At 43.3% G+C, this 25,825-nt stretch overlaps 4 protein-coding genes across 7 annotated transcripts; 2 read left to right on the forward strand and 2 right to left on the reverse strand.

Moving 5' to 3' along the window:
* Positions 1 to 58: 58 nt before the first annotated feature.
* On the forward strand, positions 59 to 2,621 carry LysRS (Lysyl-tRNA synthetase). Of its 2 annotated transcripts, none has more exons than XM_017081457.4 (4): positions 59 to 217; positions 675 to 1,350; positions 1,418 to 2,365; positions 2,424 to 2,621. In XM_017081457.4, exons 1-4 carry the CDS (start codon positions 186 to 188, stop codon positions 2,511 to 2,513), a joined length of 1,746 nt encoding a protein of 581 aa, XP_016936946.2. In that variant the 5' UTR covers positions 59 to 185; the 3' UTR covers positions 2,514 to 2,621. The 2 variants fall into 2 exon arrangements, with proteins under 2 accessions (XP_016936946.2, XP_016936945.3); XM_017081456.4 differs by lacking the exon at positions 59 to 217 and adding an exon at positions 255 to 504.
* A 464-nt stretch (positions 2,622 to 3,085) lies between these two features.
* On the forward strand, positions 3,086 to 4,987 carry Lst8 (MTOR associated protein, LST8). Of its 2 annotated transcripts, XR_010654757.2 has the most exons (3): positions 3,086 to 3,309; positions 3,366 to 4,282; positions 4,739 to 4,987. XR_010654757.2 is itself a non-coding variant. In XM_017081458.4 (2 exons), exons 1-2 carry the CDS (start codon positions 3,196 to 3,198, stop codon positions 4,191 to 4,193), a joined length of 942 nt encoding a protein of 313 aa, XP_016936947.1. In that variant the 5' UTR covers positions 3,086 to 3,195; the 3' UTR covers positions 4,194 to 4,987. The 2 variants fall into 2 exon arrangements, 1 of the variants encoding a protein (XP_016936947.1); XM_017081458.4 differs by having other exon boundaries at positions 3,366 to 4,987.
* Positions 4,834 to 8,800, reverse strand: Gga (ADP-ribosylation factor-binding protein Gga). 2 transcript variants are annotated; one of them, XM_017081455.4, is made up of 5 exons: positions 8,642 to 8,799; positions 8,407 to 8,564; positions 6,916 to 7,510; positions 5,408 to 6,387; positions 4,834 to 5,344 (listed from the first exon to the last, which is right to left on the reverse strand). In XM_017081455.4, exons 1-5 carry the CDS (start codon positions 8,676 to 8,678, stop codon positions 5,132 to 5,134), a joined length of 1,983 nt encoding a protein of 660 aa, XP_016936944.2. In that variant the 5' UTR covers positions 8,679 to 8,799; the 3' UTR covers positions 4,834 to 5,131. The 2 variants fall into 2 exon arrangements, with proteins under 2 accessions (XP_016936944.2, XP_065723773.2); XM_065867701.2 differs by lacking the exon at positions 4,834 to 5,344 and having other exon boundaries at positions 5,843 to 6,400; positions 8,642 to 8,800.
* Positions 8,801 to 20,712: 11,912 nt separating this feature from the next.
* Hex-A (Hexokinase A) lies at positions 20,713 to 24,049 on the reverse strand. The gene has a single exon (XM_017081783.4). It carries the CDS (start codon positions 23,747 to 23,749, stop codon positions 22,112 to 22,114), a length of 1,638 nt encoding a protein of 545 aa, XP_016937272.3. The 5' UTR covers positions 23,750 to 24,049; the 3' UTR covers positions 20,713 to 22,111.
* Between the last annotated feature and the right edge of the window lie 1,776 nt (positions 24,050 to 25,825).

A 25,825-nucleotide genomic window follows, 5' to 3' on the forward strand; every position in this document is an offset into this window, starting at 1 on the left:
GCACGCTGCAACGGTACCACTGCCCGCCGGAGTGGCCACTTTGATAAGCGCGAAATCGAATTGACGGCATCTGGCAGCCCTGGCCGTTTACCTTTTTTTGTACTTTTGTGGCGCTTCACATTCGCAATTTGCGCCGCCTTTCGAATCCTCGGGCTTAACCAGCGAGCAACTTAACCGGTAACAGCATGGCCGCTGCAAGTGGAGAACTGTCCAAGAAGTAAGTGCCCGGACTCGCCGAGATTCGATTCCATTCGTTTGTCCGGCCAACCAAGCATTCCTTTGAGGTTAGGTTGAGACGGCAACGTTCCAGTGCTTTTTGTTGTTGTTCTTGTTGACCGCTGATGAAACATTGCGGCTTGTACAAGAAGTGACAATGTTCGCCCGCTGCGCCCTTAAAACCGTGCAGGGGGCGTGGCCCAGGTCCAGGTGCAGCAGGATTTGGCCACAGGCCGCCAGTTTCCACGTGAGCGGCTGCCAACTGCAGCCGAGCAAGCAGACCAAACTGTGGGTTACTCATCCGCCCCGTTGGCCAGGCTGTCATAACTATGTAGCAGGGATACCCAGAGTCATAGTCACTGAATCCTGGGAAATATACCCGCGTAGTTATGACAGCCTTGTGGTAGCATCTGGCTCCATCTATTTATATCAACCTATTCCACTTTCTCGCCCCACAGTGAGCTGAAGCGCCGCCTGAAGGCCGAGCAGAAGGCCAAGGAGAAGGCCGAGAAGGCCGAGAAGGCGGCTGCTGCTCCGGCGGATGGTGCTGCCAGCGGCAAGAAGAAGACCAGCGCAGCCGAGGAGGAGGAGATCTCGCCCAACGAGTACTTCAAGCTGCGATCCGCCGCCGTCCAGGAGCTGAAGCGTTCGCCCACCACGGATCCCTATCCACACAAGTTCCATGTGAGCAGCTCGCTGGAGGACTTCATTGCCAAGTACGAAAGCGGACTCAAGGAGGGCGAGACCCTGGAGAATGTCACGCTGAGCGTGGCCGGGCGTGTCCATGCCATCCGCGAGTCGGGCGCCAAGCTTATCTTCTACGATCTGCGCGGCGAGGGTGTGAAGGTGCAGGTGATGGCCAGCGCCAAGTCCTACAAGTCGGAGGCCGCCTTCGAGACGGACACCGCCAAGCTGCGACGCGGCGACATCATCGGCGTTGTCGGACATCCCGGCAAGACCAAGAAGGGCGAGCTCTCCGTGATGCCCACCGAGATCCAGCTGCTGTCGCCCTGCCTCCACATGCTGCCTCATCTACATTTCGGCCTTAAGGACAAGGAGACGCGCTACCGCCAGCGCTACCTTGATCTCATCCTCAACAACAAAGTGCGCGAGAACTTCCAAGTACGCGCAAAGGTAAGAATCAGATAAATTAAATGAATACGACCAAAAACTAAAGCACTCTTTTCGCCCATTTTCCCAGATCATCTCGTACGTTCGCCAGTTCCTGGATCGCCTCGGTTTCCTGGAGATTGAGACGCCCATGATGAACATGATCGCTGGCGGAGCCACTGCCAAGCCCTTCGTAACGCATCACAACGATTTGAAGATGGACCTGTTCATGCGGATTGCTCCGGAGCTGTACCACAAGATGCTGGTGGTGGGCGGCCTCGATCGCGTCTACGAGATCGGTCGGCAGTTCCGCAACGAGGGCATCGACCTCACTCACAATCCGGAATTCACCACGTGCGAGTTCTACATGGCGTATGCCGATTACGCCGACGTTATGGACATCACCGAACAGTTGATCTCGGGAATGGTGAAGGCCATCCGTGGATCGTACAAGGTCATCTATCACCCGGAGGGTCCAGAGGGACCCGAGCAGGAACTTGACTTCACGCCGCCCTTCAAGCGCGTCTCCATGATCAAAACGCTGGAGGAGAAGCTGCAGGTCAAGTTCCCGGCGGCCGATACCTTCAATACGCCGGAGACGAATCAGTTCCTGTCCCAGCTGTGCGCCAAGCACCAGGTCGAGTGCCCCGCCCCTCGCACCACCGCTCGCCTGCTGGACAAGCTCGTGGGCGAGTTCATCGAGGAGTTCTGCATCAATCCCACGTTCATCTGCGAGCACCCGCAGATTATGTCCCCGCTGGCCAAGTACCATCGCAGCATCCCCGGTCTGACGGAGCGCTTCGAGCTGTTCGTGGCCAAGAAGGAGATCTGCAATGCCTACACCGAGCTGAACGATCCCGTCGTGCAGCGCGAACGCTTCGAGCAGCAGGCCAGCGATAAGGCGGCCGGAGACGACGAGGCCCAGCTGGTCGACGAGAACTTCTGCACGGCCCTGGAGTACGGACTGCCGCCCACTGGCGGTTTCGGCATGGGCATCGATCGCCTGGCCATGTTCCTCACGGACTCCAATAACATTAAGGTGGGTCTACGGTGTTTTGTTTATATGAAATCCTTGTTAAATCTCGTTTATCCCACAGGAGGTGCTGCTGTTCCCCGCCATGAAACCGGAGGACGCAAACCGCACGGCAGCGGAAACAGCTCCCGCCACCACTGCCCCCCAGCAGTAGAAGAAGTCACCGCTCACTCCACTCAACCCCAATCCTTGTACGTTACGCTGGTCCCGGGCTAGTCCCAGTTGCTAAGTTATTCAACGAATAAACCTTTTTTTCCAAATATGTGATAAATGAGTTATTTCATTGTTTCGAACCCTGATCATTTCCGAATTTCAGTTGGATTTGGGGTCAAACTCCTTTTTTTACATTTCTGCTGACAAGATGAAAGATTTTTAATTAATTAAAAAACGATTGGGGTTCTGTTCTAGTTTTTCAAACGTATTTTTAAAGAAACAAAATATTACCCATATTATTTACTTGGTAGAAAACTAGATACGACCGAACTGTCGGCAATCAGAATTATTCATATTAAATTTTGTGACGAAATTAAACAAAAATTAGTATTTCTTACTTATGTATGTACGTACCTCGATTTTGTACGCTTTATAAATTATTTGCATTTTGTATGGATCACCTGACAAAAAATGTTCAAAAGTTGAGGTAATACCCTAATATTTCATAAATATAAGTTTAAAAGCCGAAATTGCGCTTACCAACACCGCGTAACTTATCGATATCGAAGAACTAATGCCTTCGGTTATCGATAACAGTCTTGTTTTTTTTGTTTTGCCGAATTTAATGAAAACATTGTGCGAGGATAAATCGCGGCATCTGTCAATTAAGCGGTAACACAAGGATGGGGGACCAACAGCAGCTGATCCTGGCCACCGGGGGCTACGATCACACGATAAAGGTGTGGCAGGCGCACACGGGGAACTGCATCAAGACCATGCGATTCGTGGAGACCTCGGTAGGATAAACTCCATTTACCCAATATCCTCATATGCACAACCATCGATCTTCCAGCAAGTCAACGCGTTGGACAGGACTCCGGACAAGACGCGCCTGGCGGCTTGCGGCTACCAGTGCATCCGGCTGTACGACCTGGAGTCCAACTGCACCGCCCCGGTGATCAACTTCGACGGGGTACAGAAGAATGTGACGCGGCTGGGCTTCCAGGAGGACGGAAACTGGATGTTCACCGCCGGCGAGGATCACCACGTGAGGATCTGGGACATGGTCTCCGCCCCGCCGCACTGCTCAAGGGTGTTCGACTGCGAGGCGCCCGTGAACGCGGCTTGCCTGCATCCCAACCAGGTGGAGATCGCCATAGGGTCGCAGAACGGCAGCGTCTTTCTGTGGGACGTCAAGTCGGAGCGCCACGAGAGGATCGTGCCCGAGGTGGATGCCTCCATACAGGATGTGGCCATCTCGCCGGACGGCAGATATCTGGTGGCGGCCAATAACAAGGGCAACTGCTACATCTGGTCGCTGACCAGTCAGGATCAGAAGATGAGCACGCTGAGGCCCAAACAAAAGATCACTCCCCATAAGCGCTACATACTGCGCTGCAAATTCAGTCCGGACTCCAGGCTCCTGCTGACCACCTCGGGCGACGGAACGGTGGGTATTTGGAAGACGGATGACTTCACAAAATGGCTCGAGCTGTGCATCGAAAACTATTGGGTCTGGGATGCCGCCTTTAGCGCCGACTCCAAGTGGCTGTTCACCGCCTCGTCCGACGGCATTGCCCGACTGTGGAACCTGAAGGAAAAGAAAACCACCAGGGACTATACCGGCCACACCAAGGCCATCACTGCCCTGTCCTTCAAGGACGAGATTGTGGGCAAATAGTAGTAGCTAGGCGCTAGAATTTAGGCAATTTGTAAGCTTTGCGATCAGCGTGTCGCCATCAAGAGTCCTGCTGAGTTGATTGTCTCCAGGTGGGTGGATGATTGTCTCCTGATGGATTCTCACGTAAGTCTCCTCAAAGGGCAGTAAGAACTATTTAACTATTGCCATTATACAAGCCGAAGTCCTTTTTATACAGAACTTTAATCAATATACAGCTGAAAGCTCATTTAACATCTAAACTCATTTTAATGTAAATGAATCCTGCTTGAAATCGGCTAAATTTAATCATTTAAATGTTTATAACTATTACCCATGCCAAGAGGGGTTTATCCGTTCTAATTGTTTTCAAAAACTGCCAGCTTTGCTCATAGTCCTCTTTGATATATTTTCTATATACCTGCCTTTATTCAATGATCCTAAAAATCAGAAAGTGGTTATATATTCCATCGAGATAGTTCACAAACCGCCAAACAAGCGAGACAATCGTTGGGAACCAAGTCATTCAATTGCTCTGTCAAATAATTTCTCAATTTTTGGCACTACAGACATTAGCGATGACTCCAAATACGCAACACACCAACCAGAACTGAAGCATCATCAAAACAACACCCACAATTCAACAGAGAAATGAGAATACCTCTGAAAATGAGCGCTTGGCTTTTGTAGCGACTTTTTCATAATTTATAAACCTTTGATACATAATTATAGTACGACTAAATCGTGTGTATGCAAAATGCAATTTGAATAAAATCTTACGGGCATAAAAGTACATACAATACAGAAACTAAAACCAAGTTTATCTTTTAGATAATGCAAATACAGGGGGACTAACATAGATGTGGCCAATTGACTTTTATCGCTTGCTTCTCTAAGTTTTGGGGCTTAATGGATTTTAAGTGGACGGGAGCGGGTTAAGCTGCGTCTGGGTTTCTGGAATTCTAGTCCACGTAGTCGATGCCCTGGGCCACAATGGATTCCTTGATGGGATCTGGGTCGTCGCCCAGCTTATAGCCAACGATGCAGGTGACATCCACGGCCTTGCCAGTGGGATTCAGGAGGAGCATCACCTGGTTGATGGGCGTGGCCGGGCGGAAGGGCTTGTGGGGCGGCATCTGGCTGTCCGTCGGCGGCAGCAGGCGCACCTTGCAGGGCTAAAAGGGAAGAAAATCAGGTTAGTCCCTCTGAACACGCACTAATCTCTGCCAGCTTCGTACCTTCTTCACGCTGGCCTCGAACTGAAAGTCGCGCACTGGCTGGCGGCTCTTGTTCTGGGCCGATATCACAATCACCGACACACGATGGCCGGGCCGATCGCTGGTGAAGTTCAGACTAAGTTGCATGTCGTCGTCGTCGAGGACGATGCGCTGCTCCCCGGTGGCCTGAATTGTGTCCAGGTCCACGTGAATCTCGCTAAGCGTCTTGGCCGGCGGAACAGCTGCCACGGGAGCAGGTGCCACCACTTCTTCGTTCTTTCCAACCTCCTCGCTGAGCAGGGGAACATCATCCACAGAATCAGCAGGAACAGGAGCAGCTGTAGCAATCGCTGGCTCCTCTGGCGCCTTCACTTGCATCCTTTCGCGGGCCAAGTCGTTGAGCGTGAGCTTCTCGGGATCGCGTTTGAAGCTGGGCATCCGATCCTGGGTGGGCAGGATCTGCTGGAAGAGCTCCTCGCTGAGCATGTCGATCTGCGGCATCTTTCTGGCCGTTCCCGGCACTTTGCTGGCCTCGCCCCCGTTGCCATTGGCCAGTCCCTCGGTCGTTGCGCCCGGACTCAGGACCTGCGGCTCCAGCAACGTGGTGGCATTCTGGAATGGCTGGCTCTGGCTCTGGCTCTGCTTCGCCTCGCTCTCGGCCAGGGCGCTGCTGAAGATGTCACTCAAGTCGGCCAGCGGATCCCCACCGGTGGCCGTGGTTGCATTGGAATTACTGCTGGCGGTATTTGGTATAGTTGAGGTGCTCGGAGCACCTTCGCTGCTCCCACTGATCAGCAAATCCCCGAGCAGTTCGTTCAGCAGCAGGGCGTTGTTGGAGCCGACAGCTGTGGTCGCACTGGGAGTGGCCTTTGCAGTGGATGCGGATGTGGTTAAAGTACTCGTGGTCAGGGCGGGAGCAGTGCTCCTCGTGGGCGAGGGCACCAGGAGCTTGTAGCGCTGCATGGTGGTGAGTAGGGCACCATTGGCGTCCAGGGTGTCGGCTGTGAATGGAGGCTAAGGGGTTAATATATATATATTTTTTAGAGCCCTGCAACAGTGGAATCACAGTACTATTGAAAATAATTCTTCAGAATATAACATGACAAAAAGCTTCTCAGGAATTATTTATACTAATTAGATGACCCATGGAAGGCAAGTTCTTTCTCAGCTGTGATTCAAAAACATAAGTATTAACCTAAATGTGTAAGAAATAAAATCTACTGAATGAAAAAAATTGTTTTCTAAAATTAAAAAGAAATCGCCATTGACTAAAAATTTTCATCATATGTAGGACAATAGAATATATTATAAACATGTACGTAACTGGCAGAGGATTTCACCCAACCATGAGCACTTGTCACTATTTTTGGAAAGGAAAGATTCTAAATAAGCTTCTAATGTAGCTATGTGAACCAAATCTGTTTGATCACTTTTTCATGTTGGTATGAGCTTATTACACTTATTTTAATGAACTAAAAGCTGTGATTGAAGGGCATAAGTGTAAGCCACTGTAGGAGAATCACACCCACCTACTAGCTGGGCATCGGAGTCGTCCAGCAGCTGCGGCAGATGCTGGAAGATGGGCTTGTGCTTCTTGCAGCTCTTGTAAAGCTCGTGCAGCGTCTCGTTGACGTCCTGGTTGGACGGGTCGTAGGTGTCCAGCATCTGGTTGAGCAGCTGCATCGTTTCCTGCACCTCGCTGAGGACCAAGCGGTGCTGGGCCAACAGATTGTTCCGTCGCGCCTCCTGCGCCATCCGGTACTGCAGCAGGAGGTTGGCCCTCTTGAAGTTCTCCGGGTTATTGCTCTTGATCAGCTTGGCGAACATGGCCTCGTCGATGGTGCCCAGGACACTCTCCCTCTTGGCCACCGCCGACTCCGTGGTGCCGTGCTCGATATCCCCCTCCTTGCGCAGCATGTCGTAGGCATCGCGGATCTTTTGGCGCTGCGGGAACTCCGTGGTCCAGAGGAGCAGGCACTCCATGATGCGCTGCTTCACCTCGTGTGGCGTCTCTGCTCCCATGTACTTTTTGGACACCAGGCGGATCAGTTCGTTGAGGAAGCGGAACTTGGCCGCCTCGTCCTGGAATTCCTCGCCGCACTGCGTCATGCACTCCTCCAGCAGCTAAACAGAGAGTTTAATATAAACTTAAGAAATGATCGCACAAAGGAGTTTCTAAAATATTGTTATTATTAAAAATGAGGTAATAGACATTTATAATTGACTATATCAAAAGGGATGTTACTTTAAGGAAAAGAAAGTAAACTATTTTCCTAATCGTTAGTTAGTTATAACATGCCTAACTATAAAACATATTGGCTATCAGGAACATTAAAACAAAATCGAAAAAAGTGGAAATTGTAAAATTTTAAGGATTGTATGTAACAAATTAAAATTAAAATGATGTATTATAAATAAAGTATACATTTAATAAAATAATGTAAATATTATAGGTAGGGATCCTTTAAACAAAAAAAACTAAAAACAACATATTGTTCAAGATGGTACATAAAAAGTTCAAAATAATATTAAATTTAAAAAGGAAAGCTTACGAACCTAACATACGAAAAAGTATCTTATATACACTCAATGACAAACAATAAATAATTTAAGTATATAGAAATGAAGGCATTTAGGAATACATATTTTATAAGATGGTACATCAAAATTTAAAAAAAAATATGAATTTGGTTAGCAAAGTTAACGCTCCCGACAAATGAAAATGCCGCTATCTGTTGCATATTATTTTAGCCACTTTTGTACCCAGCTGGCCATACAATACAGGCACGAATTTCGACCACAATTGATAACAATTGTTATTGCGAATGGAAGGCAGCCACATAAGTGCGTGTGACTCTGTGTGCTTTTTGCCCACTGTGCGTCGTTGTTTGTGAGTGTGTGTGTGTGGTCTCAGTGGGCCGTACTTTTCCCACACACACACCCCTTTACCGTTAGGCAGAGACAATGGGCGGGGTGGGTGGCAGAAGGGATAATGCAATAGTCTCATATATATCACCTACCGAAATCGCTCGCGTCGCCTCCGTTACATTGGTGGACCGCACCTTGGCCACAATCATCTCCTGCGCCTTGTGGACCAGCTGGGCATTGCTTTTGACCACAATGCAGAACATTTGCACGCCCAGTTCGTCGATTTTCTTTGCCGGATTTGTTGCTCTTTCTGTGTGCGGTGCGGTGGAAGAGGAAGAATGCGCTGAGTTCCGCGGTTTCCCATTGCCGGATTGGGGGCTAACTTACCCAGCATCTCCTCCATTATGCTCTCGTCGGTTGTCATCGTGCGGGGAGCTGCCTAGCGTTATTTTATATTAACTGGGGGATATACAATATTTGCGGTGATTTCGAACAACAACCATTGTTGCTAGAGATGGGAGTAACATCGATATTCAAGAGCTTTGCCGTAATCGATTGTTATTATACTCTTTATCGCCAACTAGTATAACCAACGGCCGTGCGGTTAAATATACCAGAAATACCGCAAAATATACATTTTGGCGTTGCCACATTCTTGTTGTGCTGCCACCTTAATTTTAAAAACATTTTATGTTGCCACTTGGGTTTCACGAACGAACGTTGGTTTTTGAAAGTCGGCTAGCTTAAACATTTTGCATGGGAATGGTTGATTTATTATTTTTGTGGCGCATTAAATTATTTTAAAACATTTGGCTGTGATTTCAAAACCTTCTGCCTGTTTGACTGAATTCAGGTTATGAACTGTAAGGCTCCATACTTCTTCTAGGTTCAAAACCTACTCAGTGTGTTTGCAATAACCCCATAAATGTATGTAATGTATGTAACATTTTAAAATACCAATCATTTCCAGACACAAGTGCCGCTTATGTAAGCACACACAAGCACGTGGGCCGTCTCTGTGTGCGTGGGCAGCAACCTGTGGCCATTTCACCTTAAGTTAACCTTTCGGCAGGACATCGCGCAGGCGCTTGCCACCGGCGGGCTATAATTAGAAGCACTTGCATCATCATCTCGCCGGGGAATCGGAATTGTTGCCCCAAACGGTTCACAAGGTGGTGGGGTCATGGTGTTTCGATGCCCATTAGCTTGATAGTGAAAAAAGGGCATATGTATATTGGGAATATGTTATCTCGACGGCATGTTAACCCAAAAGTATGGTTTAAAATAAAAATATAAAAAATATTTAACTTTTCAGTTTAAGACCTACATATATTTGAATACGCGAAGCCCTTAGAAGTAGGCTACAATATATTTTAGGACCGAAAATTCAATCAGTATATGCCGACAGGTGGCGTTTTACTTTTATGCTTCATATTTCCAGTGGGTTCAATCGCAAAATACGCATTTTTAAATTAAGTTTTTATTGATTATGTGAAGTTTTGATTTAAAGTACGCTTGGAGGTAGGGCAACACATTTCGCTTAGCGGGTATAAAAAAGTCGTGGCTCTCAACTGGCTTGTTTTTTTTAACTTTTTTTATCGCATTTTCTGCGTTTGGCAACACGTGCAGCACTCACTCACACACACACAGACACACACTCGCGTAGGAGGCTCGTCACCGGCCTGCGCATGTGTGTTGGTGTGTCGGTGTGGGCCGCCAGAGAGAGCCGCTCTCTCTTGCGCGCTTAAAACTGTTATACCAAAACCAGTTTACATGCGCCACCGCGTATAACAAAAGCCTCTGCCGACGTCGCTGCTTCTGCTCCAAAAGGACAAACTCAAGGGCAAAACTCAATGGAAACAAAAAACAGAAAACTAGAAGAAAAACAACAATTACGGCGAGAGTCTTGCAGTAATTTCGTACGCCTGACTTTGATAAGTTCGCCTTGATTACAATACTCGGGCATATGTGTATGCATATGTATGTATTTGCATACATACATACATACATGTGTTATACGTAGTGGACCTAATACTAATTCTAGATTACACAATCGTTCCCGGTTTTTGTATCAAATTTTTCTGTTGCCACTCCCACGCAATTTGTTGTTGGGAGAGGATTCGGCGGGTGACTATGTATGTATGTATATGTGCGTGTGTCGACTTTGACTGACACACTTTTTGTCCTCCCTCTCCCTCTCACTCTCACTCTCACTCTCTCTCTCTTATCTCCCCCTTTCTTTCTGGCGCGTGGGCGTCTTTGAGACCGCCCTTTGAGGTTATGTCCGCTGATTGCATATTTGAGCAACTGCCATTGATTAACCATCATCAAACTGGCGACAAAAAAGACGACAGAACACTCAATCGCTCGACTATGTATCTCTATCTGTCGGTGGCCCTTTGTTAAGTGCCGTTATTGATATTGATTGGCATCGGCGAGGCGAGGCGGCCAAACTTTTCCACGCAAGCAAGACAGCTGGCTTCGACCATTATCGCTGGCAAACAAATGCCCGTTGCGATAGGTTTTACCGTTATAGTTAACCAAACAAATACCCGATACAATCAATTGTACCAATGAAATGACCGTAGCAATGGGTTCTTTCTTAGCGGTTCTTTTATAGAAGATCAATGTTACCGACAGAAGTTACCGTAACCGTTCGAAAAAATAATACCCGATACGATGCATTTTTTCATTACCGGTTATGAAACAAATAGTAAAGCTTACAATAAACTTACCAATATTTTCCACTTCAACGAATCGGTTATTAAGTTCAGTGTTGAATTTTACCGTTACTATAAGGAAAAAATATCCGATACGATTTATCGTAAGCCATACTTGCCAAAAAAACCAATTGAGAAAATACAAATATTTTTTAAAAATTAAACCTGTAAATTATACATTTCGATCTTTTCAAACTGTACCCTACATATTGCTAAAAACTTGTAAACTTATCTGGAATTGCTAAACCTTTTAAAAATAAACTAGTTATTCTCATTATTTGTACTTCCAGTTGAATCGAGTAAGGCCTATCAATGCCATTAAAATATGAATGAAATTTGGACAGCATCGCATGACTTTAGCCGCCATAAATTGGGGATCCATAAACACAACTCTATAATTGGTAACTGTCGTCAAGCCTCGGGAATGTGGTCAGAATGGCCCACTGCACCCCCGCTGAGGCACTTGAAATCCCAAGGCTATTGGAATTATTTCGGCACTATCGATCAACGATCGCATTCCATATTGCACTGGTCGGCCGTAAAATATTGCCGCATCCGGAGTCTGGAACGTAAAGCTTATCGGCCGGGGGGCCAAAAGGCGATCGAATTCCTTTGATAGGGAAAGTTCTTGGCTAACGATTGATTTATTCAATTGTGCCGGTTTTTCTATAAACCAGTAATCCCCTCCCCTTTTTTCTATATATATATTTTATTTCGAATTGATAAGCTCCCCGGGGAGGAATATTCGTTGGAGGTACTTGACAAGAATAATGGCCAATCAACCGCCGAAGACCCCCAGTCAAAGAACAGAATTGGTTTTATCAATCTCGGGGCCGAAAATAGTAAATCCACTCAGTGGTGCAAAAAAGTGACAGATTTTGGTAGATATAAAGCAAGAGATAGGACCACAAAAAAAACATGAATTAATTACTGCCCGACAGCGGAGGCGATTTTACTACATGGAGTACGCATATAACCCCATGTCCGGGTACGTTAAATGCTTATCAGGGGTTCTGGAGGGGTATTATCGCCCGACTGGCTTTTGCACTTTTACTTTCATCTATCGGACTCGTTTCAGAATCACGTCGATTGGGGTGAATTGACTTTATCGGACAGCCCGATCTCTGGGCACAACAAGCCTTAATGGAACCATGTTTCGGGAAGGGTAGATATATATTAAGTAAATCAACTTTGCTCACAAGTTGGTAAAAATGTACTACGTAGATCTTAAAGTGGAACATATCATATTTCTTGGCAAGGCGTATTTCTTTAAAAGATACATGTTTATCACAAATAGATTTATTCTTATCTACAAAAGTTTACGAGTCTTACGATTATTTCGTCAAGTGTTAGTCAAGTCTCCTTATGAATCAACCACATTTTAAACTTAATCACATAATATATGAGTCAACAGGTAAAACCCATTATGGTTAATACTTTAGTCGCTCTAGAAGTACCTAGTAAATTTGAGCTGTTAATCAAAGGGACCGATCAATAAAAATTAACTATAGAGGAGCAGAGCATTACCATTTGAATTCGCTTATCAGTCAAGTGGGGGTATGAACACTACCAACTTTGTTGATCTTTCGTTGGCCAATCCTTATAAAACTTTTTGGGAGATGGTAGACGTGTGTAGGCCCAGTTAACATGGTGAGCACAGAATATTGCGTATTTATAACCACTTTAAGACCTAAAACGGAAAACGCTTTTAAGTTTAATCAGTACTCCGCTACTTAATAATAGTTTATTAATAATATTTCGTAGTAAGCTGAGTCATTGTGAAATAGTATACTATATAACACCACCTTCTCCTTCCATTAACCTTCTAAGCGATATCGATTAAGAGTATTCGCTTCTCCTCCTGGATCCAATTCCATTCGGGTCTTTGTTTCATGTGTGTGGGCTTATCAACTTGAGGTTCGGCAACAATTCTAATTACACTCCCAATGCGCTTGACATGGGGCCAGTGTTCACCCCTCCTGCAGTTCCCATGCCCACTTCTATCTGATTCCGAAAAAATATAGAAAAAATTCGCAAACATTCCATTGTCGAGTTTTAGTGAGTTTTATTCTATATGACCGATCATAAATATGTTTATTGTTTATAATCGTAAACAAGAGGTGCAAAAAGAGAGCAGTTTCGAGGTGTTGGGGCTGTGGAGGGGTCTTTATAGATTGCCTTGCCACTTGACCTGTGATTATCGGGGGATCTGGAATTTTTCCCTCACTTCATATTCGTTAATATAATTCTTTATTAATCTTAAATTTGTTTAACTTATCTATTCAGATCTTTGAAGTTCAATGGATGTGATATACATTTATTGATCGTAGCTCTCAGTTGAAGCCCCATCCCAGAATATTCCATCTACCGTCAATATAATCCCAATGAAGTGCTCGATTTCCATCTGGTACTTATGCAATAGCCACTCAAACTGCGTTTTACGGCAATTGAGAAGCGGAAGACAACGAGATCCAGTTCGAGATCGAATTGCATTTGTTTTGTTTGTATTAATTTGCTAACATACCCGTACCCGTACATTTTTCAGGTAATTATCATAGTATATATGGCCCTGGCTGAATAGTTGCTAAATGACTGGGCCCAGTGCAGTGATTATTGTGTTGGCAAATGAATGAATGAACCCATGTAGGGGGTGTAAAAGTGCGCCCTGTACAGCGGTTCAAAGTTCTGACTCGGGTCATAGTCGTCGGTTTAGTCACCTCCAATCGAAATCGTTGCGAAAACGGGCTATACGTAATAACCAAGTGAAATCGCGAGTTTTATCATCGTTATTCTTCAGGCATTTGTAATTTATGATTGAGGGATCACTAGGAAGATTATAAAAAAAATACGTATATGGGTTTTACTTCAAATCTCCAAGTTCTGTAAAGACTTTTCTTACAACTTATTTATTTCGTTTTTAAGAGTTACTTGGAATAAAATCAGTTCCTAGCAGTAAGAACATGTGGTAAAAACTTATATTTGTTATTTGTAATATTTTGGGTTCTGCATAGATTATTTAAGTTTTAGATTCAGTTTTATATATCTAGAAGAACATATATGATATTTATTTATAAATTGCCCCCGTTGTCTTATCAATCATTTCCGTGCATTATCACCATTTGTGTTCCAAGAAATATAGATATACGATCCGAGTCAGTTTCGAAACCACAGCAAATATCCAGTGTTGAATGTCGGGGGACTGCAGGGGATTGCACGAGCGTCTGCATGTTGGTATACCTTGGGTTCGGGGTGTAGGGTGCAGGGTGTAGGGTGCTCGACTAGGCCCGTCCGTATGAGAAATGCAGAAACGTGATCTATTCCATGTTGTCTCACTGGCATTCTCTGTGGTTATCAGCCGAGCTGTGTGTGTCCCATTTGCACTCAAATTGGCCAGTTGTTTACGTTTGCCGCTATTGGCTATTTGTTTTTTGTTTTGCTCCGATTTGTATTGCTAGCTTGCGATTTCGTTGTTATTGTTTATAGCGCCCCAGAAAGGTGTTTAATTTATACCCCCTACATTCATCCGCCCACGAAATTCGCGCACACCGATGGATCCCGTGGGGTGGAGATTTATTGGGTTCGAATTCCCGTTTTCGCATAAATAATCGATATTCCTATTAACTTAACGTGAAACTTTTAAATCGATACGATCTAAGGATCCTAACCAGAGGTTACTGCTTTTTACTCAAAATCTGTAGTTTAAGAACTGAAAATCAATTCACTTTTATCATCTTACCATATCTAAAATAAAATTTCAAATGAAGTCTTTAATTAGACGTTACACAACTTTTAGATCAATCTAGATTAACCAGAGGTTAAATAACCCAAATTCCCCGTAACATAAAACCTTAAAAACCCTATTTTTGGTCCACAATAGAACATTTTGATAAAATATTATATAACTTTGAGTTCCCCCATCCATCTTAACTCTCCAACTACGCCATTCAATCTGCCACATCATCAATTCTTCCATTAACAGATCGTTTTGCTGACCAAACAAATTCAAAAGAACTGCTAACGAAAGTCTCGTGTTTATCAGTCTGCCAATTGACTCAAGTGTCTGGGATCAAATAAATTTGTATGCCCAGCAAGCTCCTCCAGAGTCGGTTGAGTCCCATTAATTGAGACGAAAATACCCCGTAGTACCCATACCCATAACCATACTCGTACCCATACTGGAGGCCCTGGAGGCAGTTTCTGGCGGTTCGGTCCGCCGAGAGACCCGCTCAATTGGTTTGCATTTGGGCTCGTTTAGCGATTAGAGGCGAGTCGTCGCACTTTCATTCAATCATTCACTTACATCACCAATTGAGTGGCCATGACCATCGTAAGGTCTCGCCGGAGGCAACTGTACCCCTGTTTGTGGCCTTCGGCACTACGACGCCTTTATATACATAGACTTGCCCCTGAAATCCGGATGCGGATGATCGGGTGTTCTAATTACGGATCGTATCCCAAGACAGCTTCTCACCAGCCCGCCCTTCCATAAACAGAAACACTTTTTCGTATTATTATCAATATTCTGACACTTTGAACACACATCTAAAGTTCTCCCGTTAAATATTTATTGTTTGGACTTTTGTAATGAGAGACTATCAACACTTTGGCCTTAGTTCTAAGCATTCAAATCCGATACCTTTGAGTGATATATGGGGTAGTATATTAGATAAAACTAATGTTTTCCAATTTACCTTTATTACAGTTTAAAAAGCTAAATTGAAAACCCAGAAAGGCTATTGTAATTTAGTATTTAATAGTTTCCAGTGCACTTTTCGGTTTTACGTAATTCAAAAATAAATAGCTCGCTGACAATCCCCTGATTGATGATCCCCATACAATCTTCATCTTAATTACCCGTATTATATCACTCAATTAAGTTCATCTCATACAGCTTTTGTTTGTACTTTCCCGAGTTATTTTAATTACTCACTTTTTCTGGGCTTTTTTTCGTTGTGTCAATTATATTTATTTTGAGTTGTATTTGAGGTTTTAAATTGAAATGTAATTAAAGCTGCTAAGTTAGCAGCAAATTAATTGCCCAGCCAGGCACACGATCGCTGACACCGGCACTCAAAAGTATTCACCAACACAAAAACCCCTACAATTAGGAGAAGCAAATTGTTTTCATGGCGCAGAAAAACAAAAGAGTTATAAACTAATAACCCCAATTATTCGCTGAAAACAACAGCAATAAAACAAGATCGCCAAAGGAAATGACGGCAAACATCTGTAGATGATTGTTGATTGTGGTTTTGGAATGTTGGTGTAGAAAAGCGTCGAACCCAATAGGAAAAAAACGAAAAAAAATGGTATTAGTTCCAAATTTGTACCAATGTATTTTTTTATAGAGGTTAATTAGAATGTATAGCTTACATATCTTCGCCATCTTAACTACTTTTTGAATACCCACGTATTAAGCGATTATTTGCAATCTTAATTCGCCATATCTGGGCAATCGTAGAACATTGCAATTGTCAAGTCCAAGCTACCGAGTGCGAAATCAAAGGTTTTATCACGGTTGCCGACCGATAAGATTTGATATCTGAGATATGGCCCGCTTATAGGAAAAGAAAGAGAATGTCAAAGAATGTCAAATCAGAAATATAACTTGAATTTGGTCTTAGTTCTTACTCTTTTCTTCAAGGATGATTTTGCAAAATAAAAAAAACAACCTATAAGGCTATTTTATTAAAACGTTACACCACCCTGTTGTTAGCGAATCCATGTTAATCATCAACACTTGATTAGCCCTTCTTTCACTATCAAGACTATCATATATCTATCAAAATGTTCATGGTTACAATCAAGTTTTCCTATCTAATTTAGCATTTTGTTTTTTATTTGGACAAGAGAACTAATTCCGATTTTAATTGACAACTGGGTAGTTGGTTCCTGTAAAGTGGTCCACTCCAATTTTCATTGACGGTGCTCCTTCCTGTCATTTGATGTTGCTGTCATGATTATATGTGAATTGCATTTGTCTAAACTGGTTTAAGACTCCCGACCTGCTTCAAGATTTCGATTTCAACACCCATATCCGCAAGTGAAAGCTTCATCCAAAAGCGTCGAGCGATTGCAAATCTTTGGAGAAATGTTTATAGAGCCTCTAACATATATTAAAATTAAAGGGAAATCCAATAACCAAGCATTTAAGAGAATATTTAAAATAAAAAATAGAAACTTTGTGTGACCTTGCTAATGAAATTCTGTCCAATTTTACACGCTGTTATAAGGTCACACTGGAAACTGAGGATTTGACTTAATTTTTAAAAACTGTTCTTCAAGACGAAAAACTTTATACAGCACTGTGAGTAGTCGACAGTTGTCAATCGTTCTCTTGTAAATTGTAAAAAAAAAACAAACAAAAATGAAAAACAAACGTGGAACATTGTGGGTATAAATATTGAATATGATTGTACAGGCGAGACGCAATTGTTGTTGCTTGGCACTCACATGATTGTTGCCTTTTTTTCGCTTTTCGCTTTTGCATTTCCATTTCACACTTTCGAAAATTGCATTTTGCTGTCGTTTGAAATGATTTTTAGCATTTGCATAACAACAAAGCAAAGCTCTGAAAGGTGCGAGCGAGTTATAAAATATAAAATGGGAAAGGAAAACGAGATACATAGTTACAGATCAAGAGAGCAAATTTGTCAGCCCTCTCTGGGACCGTATCTCTAGATCGTTTTATTACTGCGTATTTCGATTCTCTGAAACTATTTTAGCAAACAAAATATTCTTCGATATTCATATCGCCTGGCGCACCGAAAACACAAAGCATATTTTGTAAAAGTGCCGCGAAATTAACGCAAAAATTTCGACAACAACAAAAAGCTGTCAGAGCTCTCAAAAAATGTTGAAAAGAATTTTGTTGACTCGCCAATCGCCCAATGATAAATCTTTTCTCAACTGACGCAGAAGGGGTCTGCTACTTTCCGCTGGGGCGTGGTCAACGCCCACCTGATTCGGGGACTCGGTGACGTATGCGCGATATTTTGATAAATTATTTAACTTCTGTATATATTGTGTACTCGGATCAAACATATTTTTGGGGTGAAAGATCTTAGAAAAAATGGCAGATTTAAAAAACCTCCCAATAAATAAAATGGATATGATTTTAAATGATAATGTAACTGAACTCGTATGGTTTAATTATATTGCGCATACGCAGTGTTTTTAAGAATTTCACAATGATGTAATATTAAACTTCAAGGAATATTTGCGTATGGAAATCCATAAAAAAAACTACCATATGATATCTTATTGCCCATACGCAGCCATGTTTGTGAGAACTTTAGTTCTCTGGAAAGAACAATCGAGTGAAATTGAAACAAAAACCATTGAAGACGTGGGGGATCTGTTTAATCGGTAGTTCCAGAAAGTGCAAACGCTTATCACCCACGATGCATTGCGATTGCATGGAGAGGGCGTGAGCCCCTCATAAGTCACAAGTGTAGGGAGATAAGGATACCCCTGGATGGCTTTCAGGGTACAAAAGAGGAGGGACAATCAAGGGCATCAGGTGTTAAGTGGAGCCAAGTGGGGTTAAGGCGAGTGCAATGCAATGATTTCAAGTGCCTTTCAATTGGCTTGCGAGCTTGAGGTAAAAATAGTCCAGAGTTTTCCTTGATTGAATAAAACGATTCAGGTATTTAAGATTTGAAATTCCAATTTAAGGTAAATTTAATTTATGGATCAACATTTATTACCTTTAATTCCCTGAAAATAATATACTAAAACGTACTAAATTAAAGTAAAAATAGATAAGAATTTTTAGATTTGAAATTTCAGCTTAAAATAAATTTAACAATTTTCTAAAAATAATATGTTTAAAAATACCAAAATAAAAAAGGTAAAATAGATTTTTTAAATATACTCTTCTGGTATCTCAGGTTTATAATGTAAGTTAATACTCAATTTAACATGAATATATAATTTTTGTAATTTTCTTGAAATAATAATATTAAATATACCAGAAGGTATTTTCCCTGAAAGCATCTCACTTTCGACCCGGTTAATACCCAAAGGGTATCTCCAATTTGGGATTCCCGACGCCAGCGTCGAGTTGATATTGCTTTCAGCATTTATAAATTGAAATTTGCATTCGAGATATTTAAATTGGGTTTGAGCCGCAGTAAAACGTGATCGCGACTTGGGTGAGATTGCGGTGCATTGGGGTTGCACACGAGAATCGTTTTCATTTGAAATTCTATAAACAACTTTCGCGGAACTCGAGCTCTGTGAGGTTTTATAATAGAAAATAAGTACTTTTTCCCCCCCGTTTTTTATGGCGAGACTTTGGCGTTTGCACCAGTGGCTATCGAACGTTTGCCTAACCGCCTCATCAGCAGCCCCTATATCTCCCCACTCTCCCCGCTACGATCAATGGCTCAATCAAGCCTTTTGTCCGCCTCGGATCCCCAGCACTTGTAATTCAAATGCGTCAAACGAAAACTCAACCGCAAATGATTCAATTTAAAATGGACTACAAAGCAGCAGAAAACTACGTAAGACTCAAGTTCTGTGATGGAAATACCCTTTAGTAAAGGGGGAGATACGAACTTTACGTATCCTATCTTAAAAAATATTTTCGAATTTTTTTGAAAACCCTTCTTTAAAGCTATGTAATTTTTAGCATATTAACTATTTTTATTTGTTCCACTCTACCTGTAATATTTTTTATAGATCTATTTAGAATTGTTATAGAAAATATACATCCAAAAAAGTATTGGCAATGACAAACTTTATTTTTAAAAATTGGTTTTTCAAAAAAAGGAGTTCAAAATGTTTTCTAAAATTAAAAAATATGCATCGTTTTCAAAATATAAAAAGTTCAGACAAATACTTCATTGAGTTCAGAAAATGGATAAGTATATCAAAAAATAATTTAAATATATGTATGCCTTTTGTGCAAATTATAAAACCAGTTTATAGTGCTCCCTGAAAATAATGATGTAATGTTCTATACCGGTCACGACAAAACCAAAATGCCCACTTTGTGCGCAGGGTATGTTAGAGTAATATAAATAACAAAATTGAGCTGGCAAAGTGCTGACTGATTGTTATTGCCCCTGATGATGTATAATTTTAGTCTGCACCAACAATAATAATAAAAAATGCAGCGACCATAAAACGAGAATAAAATTTAAAATAAACAGATACCGCATTTTTAGACCCAAAAGAACACGTTTTATTTTCGATTTACTTTTTTTCTGTCTGTTTCAATCATTTTTATTTGGTTTCACTGTCGACAAACATTCCATTTGTTTATATCATTTACTAAATTCATCTCATCTTCCCAGAGCCTTCGATTTGCAGTTTATGTGCGGGTTTCTTTGTTTTTAGTAATTAAATTTTAAATCGCCCTTTGATAACGAGAGTTTTTCAATTGGTTTTTATCTTTTAACATGGGCTAAATTTATTTTACAATCTTTTTTTTTTTGTTTTGTTGAAAAATAGAAACACTGGTTCTTCGTTTTTCCTATATTCTTTATAACATATATTTCTTAGGCTTCCTCTGCTTATTATTAGACCAAAAAAATGTGTCTTCGTTTTGCCTTGATTGCGAATTGTTTAAGTTTGTTGTTGCCTGAGCATGCCGGCCAGCAGCTGCAAAAATGATGATTGAACAATTAAAACAATACCAAACCAAACCATATCGAAAGTATAACCAAACAAATAGTACCGAAATCACTGTGAAATACCAAAGATGAACTATGGGAAATAAATAACAATTACTTGTGTATGAATTAAGAACAAATTTTATTTGCTTTCATTTTCATTTCGCTTATTTGCCTTTTGCTTCTCGCATTTCCTCCGTTGTTGTTGTTCGTAAACAATAATTAAATATAATTAAGGGATCTGTGGGTTGGGTTTTGGTTTTTCTTGGGGTGGGGACATATATTGGGTTGTATTGCGGGCTTCTTCGACGACATTTAGAAACTAAGATAAGAACTAAACACTAAACTAGGTCAAATGTACAATTACATAAATAATAGCTCACAAAGTGCGTTTCTATATCGAAAGAAAAAAAAACTGTTTTTTTGTTTAGTTTTTACCTGCTTAAGTGTTAACAACAAACAAATTCACTAAACAAAGACAAGCAATACATTACAAAAAAAAATCAGTAATATAGTGGCTAAATATATCATATTTATATTTATATATATATGTAAATATATATGTATGCAGTATTATCATATAACGCTTCGTAATAGGTTCTATATAAACATTTACAGTTACAGAAAGGACACGTTAGCATTACCTAGTATACCTCTCTCTCTCTCTCTCTCTCTCTCTCTCGCTCTCTCTCTTTCTGTCTCTTGTTTAGCGGCTTGTTTTTTGTTGCTTTTCCTTCGTTTTTGCTTTTGCTTTAACAATGTGCGGTTTTACAGTTTCCCTTTCCGTTGTCCTGCAGGATATGCTAGAATGCTTGTAGCACAGTAGTATAACAGTTTCTTCTCTCGCTTGCTCTTAAGTATCTCCGTTTTTCGGCGCTTTTGTGGGGGTTTTCGGGGTTTTTGGGCGGGGGTATTACAAAAAAAAATTGTTTTGTCTCAATCGAAAAGAAATTCGCTTCACAAATTGTACTATATATATACCTCATGTTTTTGTGTGTATATTATGGATTTTGTAAAATATATATATATATATATATAGAAATGTATATAATAGCATAACAAATTTTCAACAAAAATCGAAAATCGATCCATAATCATTAAGCATAGCGTTTTTTATGTTTTTTCTGTTTCGTTTAACTAGGAGAGAAAGAGATAGAACGTCTCTTAGCGGGGCTTTTCTGTTACGTTTCTTGTTAAAAACCTGGTTTTTTGCCTAATTAAAATACTAATCAGAGGCCAGGCCAACTCGCAAATGCCCTATATGATGTATATGGGTTTTTTTGATTTCTTTTCATCGTGGCAGCTTCTTTTTTTGTATTTTTTTGGGGTGATATATGGGGCCTTTGCGAGTTAGCGTGGCTCTACTGTAATTATTACGCATACGCCACCGTGGCCGTTTACTAGGTTTCGTGTCTGCTGTGTTTGGTGTGGTGTGTACGTTGCTGTTTCTCCTAGGACTGCTTCAGCTGCTCCAGCGGCTCCAGAGGCTCCATGGGCTCCTCCTCCTCCTGCTCCTCCTACTTCTTGCTATTGAGTATGTCCTCCCGGCAGGCGACGGCGGCCACCAGGGCCGCTCCACGGCCCGAGCCGTCCTCGGAGAGCATGAGGTCAAAGGTGATGCCCGGCTTGATCAGCTGCGAGATCTTCTCCACCATCAGGTTATGGAACTTGGGATGGAAGCGGTACACACTGCCATCGACGCCCACCGTCACCGTGGGCTCGTCCATTTTGTTGATCAGAGTGGCAATGCCGGCGGACACCAGGTGGGCGGCCCTCTTCGACACGCACTCGCAGATGTACCGCACATTGGCGCAGTCCGAATCGCTAGCATTGGTCAGGCCCAGTTCCTCCAGCACCAGGCGACAGTTGGTGAAGTTGCCCGGCTCGTCCGCCTCGATTTCGCTCACATACTTGGTGAAGAACAGGCCGCGGGTGTTCAAGACCTCCGAATCCTGGCCGTTAAAGAGTATGCCCGCCCGGGTCATCTTCACCAGCACCAGACGCACCAGCTCGCCCATATACATGCCCGAGATCATCTTCTCGAACGTCTGCTTGCCGGGATTGATGCTATGCACATCGATATCCCGATCGAACTCGGTGCGTACAAAGTCCAGGGCACCATTATCCCCGAAGGCGCCCCATTCCGTGTTGATGAGGACGTGTTTCTTGCGGGGATCCTCGGCCTCAAACAGTTCCGCCTCCTCCACGCGCTCCATGTAGCAGGCATTCGCGCCCGTGCCCACAATCAGACCGATCTTGCAGTTGTGATTCTTCCAGGCGCAGCTCATCAGGGTGCCGGTGGTGTCGTTGAGGATGGCGCACACATCGATCTGGACATCGCCGCGCCGGGCGATGGCGTCCTTCAGCAGCTGGACCACATCTTCGTTGACCACGCCGGCGCAATTGAAGCCCTTGGTCCAGGTCTCCAGCAGACCCTTGGTCAGGCCCAGCTGGCGCAGCGGGAAGGAGAAGGTGAATCCCAGCGGAAGCCTCTCCTTGTACACATTATGCTCCGACATAAAGTTGGACAGGCACTCGGCAATGTGATCGAAGAGCTGTTGGCCACTACCGATCATGATGTGCTGCGGTATGGCATAGATCCTGGACTCCATCTGGAAGTCGTTGTTCTCCTGCAGATGGATGAGCAGCACCCGGAAGTTGGTGCCACCCAAGTCCAGGGCCAGGAACTTGCCCCGCTCATTGCCGTTGGGCAGATCCTGGACGTAGGTCACAAAGCACTTGACATTCGCCTTCGGATGGGTGTCCTTGGCCAGGCCGCGACGCAGCTCGTGCAGGATGCGGTAGCACAGCTCCTGGACCTGCTCGTCCGTCAATAGCAGCTGCTGACATAACTCGTGCACCATCTTGGTTTTCTCTGCAGCGGACAAGAGTGCAATTTGCTGCGGGCTGCTGTTGCTGTGAGTTGAATTTGTTGTGGCCGCCGCCGCCGCCGTTGTCGTTTTAACAACATTTGTGGCTGTGGTTGTGGCGCCCAATTTTGTGGTCGCCGCCGGTGCACCGCTCAGTGCCGCCCCCTGTGCCACGCCCACGCGGTCCGTTTCATCTCGACCGCCTCCAACGGCGTTATTGTGACCATTCTGTTGGGCGCTATTTATGGACACGCTCCTCATCGCCCCGTTCAGCTCGCGATCCATTCTTTGCCTCTTTTTTTCGTTCTCTCGCTTCCTTGCACTCACACGGCAAAAAAAAATGTGCTAACTATTTTCCTCTATTTACACACTCGCGATCGTTCGTGTAACAGCTGAACCAATTTTTCTTCGAGTGTGTTCTTGAGTCTTTGAGTTTGAGTTTTACAGTTATTCTGCTTTGCTAGTTTTCTGCGTTTTTCTAGTTTTCTGTTTTACTGCCTCCACACTCGCCGCTCGCTCTCCGTGTTTTATTTTCGTCCGCTGCACGCGTCCGCCGCTCGAAACGTTTTTTACGGAATTGAATTCACTCGCCGACCGTTGCTCACTTTTCGCCGTCGCTGCCGCTGCGCTGCCGACGCCTACGCCGACGGCGACGGCGGCGCTACGCTCTCGCACACACGCTCTCTCCCGTTTTGCGCGACGCGTCGTGAAGGAACCTTGAAGGTCAAAGACTGAAAATCGCTTTTGGGGCGGGATGGTTGGAGATATGGCGCGTATGTGTACGCCGTTTTGGGGTCTATGAATGGCTGGGAGGGGTTGCAGAGGGTGGAGAGAGAGGGCAGAGAGAGCGGAGACCGAGAGCGGTGGCAAACGCGCGTTTATGCGCGAGCAGTTACGCGTCTTCCATGCCCTATCGCGAATCTACCTAAGGTTTTAGATATTGTCTATCTAACATCTTATGTTTTAACATTTTCTATGCCAGCATTAAAAATCAATGTGTTTACCAAAATAAAAAATTAACTATATATTTTAGTTTTAACAAACGGTTTAAAAGTGTTATACAACTTAATGTTTTTTTCTTATATGTATGTAGTAATATGTATGTAATTATACGTTTCGTTTATTTTACTCACAAAATTTCTAAACATCATGTAAATTCCATCGCATAATCGCGGAACTACAAGGGACAGCTCCGGCGCTCTCTTTTTGCTTCCGCTTATGAGCGAACCGCTTTTGTCGTCGTCAGCAATTTGGTACTATACCCTACACTTAGTAGGGTTCATGAACATATCTTTCAAGTTTTGCCTTTTGTGTTTTTATGCTTTTGATCAGGTAAATATTATTTAATATTTATGTTTTATCTGTAAAATTTGCAGATAAAAGTACATTAGTGTAAGATTCACGAAATTAACGCAAAAAGATAGTACGAATTGGATAATAATTTTATTACCTTCGAATGAACAAAACTCCATTACTTATACGACTTGCAAGTCCCATCAACAAAATATGGGTTTGTGCTGAGTTTATGGACATATATTTTGCGGCTATAAAAACTAAATTTAATAATTATAACGGTCTCAAGTGCGATTTTTGTTTGCTTCTTTCAATTTGACGAGACAATAAGGGTCGCCACTAAGTATGCAATACTTTTTTTCGAACACAGGGACGAAAATGTATGAACCTCTTGATAAAAGTAGCGCATTCAAAAGTCGCTGTGCCCCCCTTTTTTGCTGCCTGCGTGTTGGCTTCGTTCCTTGAACCCCCTGTCCGCCCCCACCCCCCTCTATCAATCTATTTGCTCTTCCTCTCCGATGACATTAGTATTAGTATAGCAATGTCAGTCCAGCTGAGACGAGAAAGAGAGCGGCTTGCTCAGTTCACCTAGAAAATGGAAGAGCGAGTTTGCTTAGCTGTTGGTCGCCACTTCCACTCCCCCCACCCGCACTCCACTCCGCCCCCTTTTACCACTTCTTGGAATTCTCAAGTTCTGGCGACGCGTCAACATCCTCGAATACATATACGCAAGTATGTATTTTTTCAGTGTCCGTGGGGCTCGTCTCCCCGCCCCGCCCCGCCCCCTTTGTGTGTGTACGTGCCGCTGAGTTTTAAGTTCCTCTCCCTCTGCTCTCTCGTTCTCTTTCCCGCTCTCCATTCAATGGAATTTTGTTGTTGCCCATGGGTTTTTCGTATTTTTGCAGCTAGATTTCATGTGCAATTTCATTTAGATCGCTGCATTTTTGCCTATTTGTTTTTGCCTTGCATTCTTTTTTCACCTTTTTTTATGGCAAAGAGGCTCGTCCGCAATTACGGCAACAACAACTAAAGCGCTTCCAACTACAAGTGAGAGTACGTTGCGTACAT

This window comes from Drosophila suzukii, chromosome X, assembly GCF_043229965.1.
Source record: "Drosophila suzukii chromosome X, CBGP_Dsuzu_IsoJpt1.0, whole genome shotgun sequence".
NCBI lineage: Eukaryota > Metazoa > Arthropoda > Insecta > Diptera > Drosophilidae > Drosophila > Drosophila suzukii.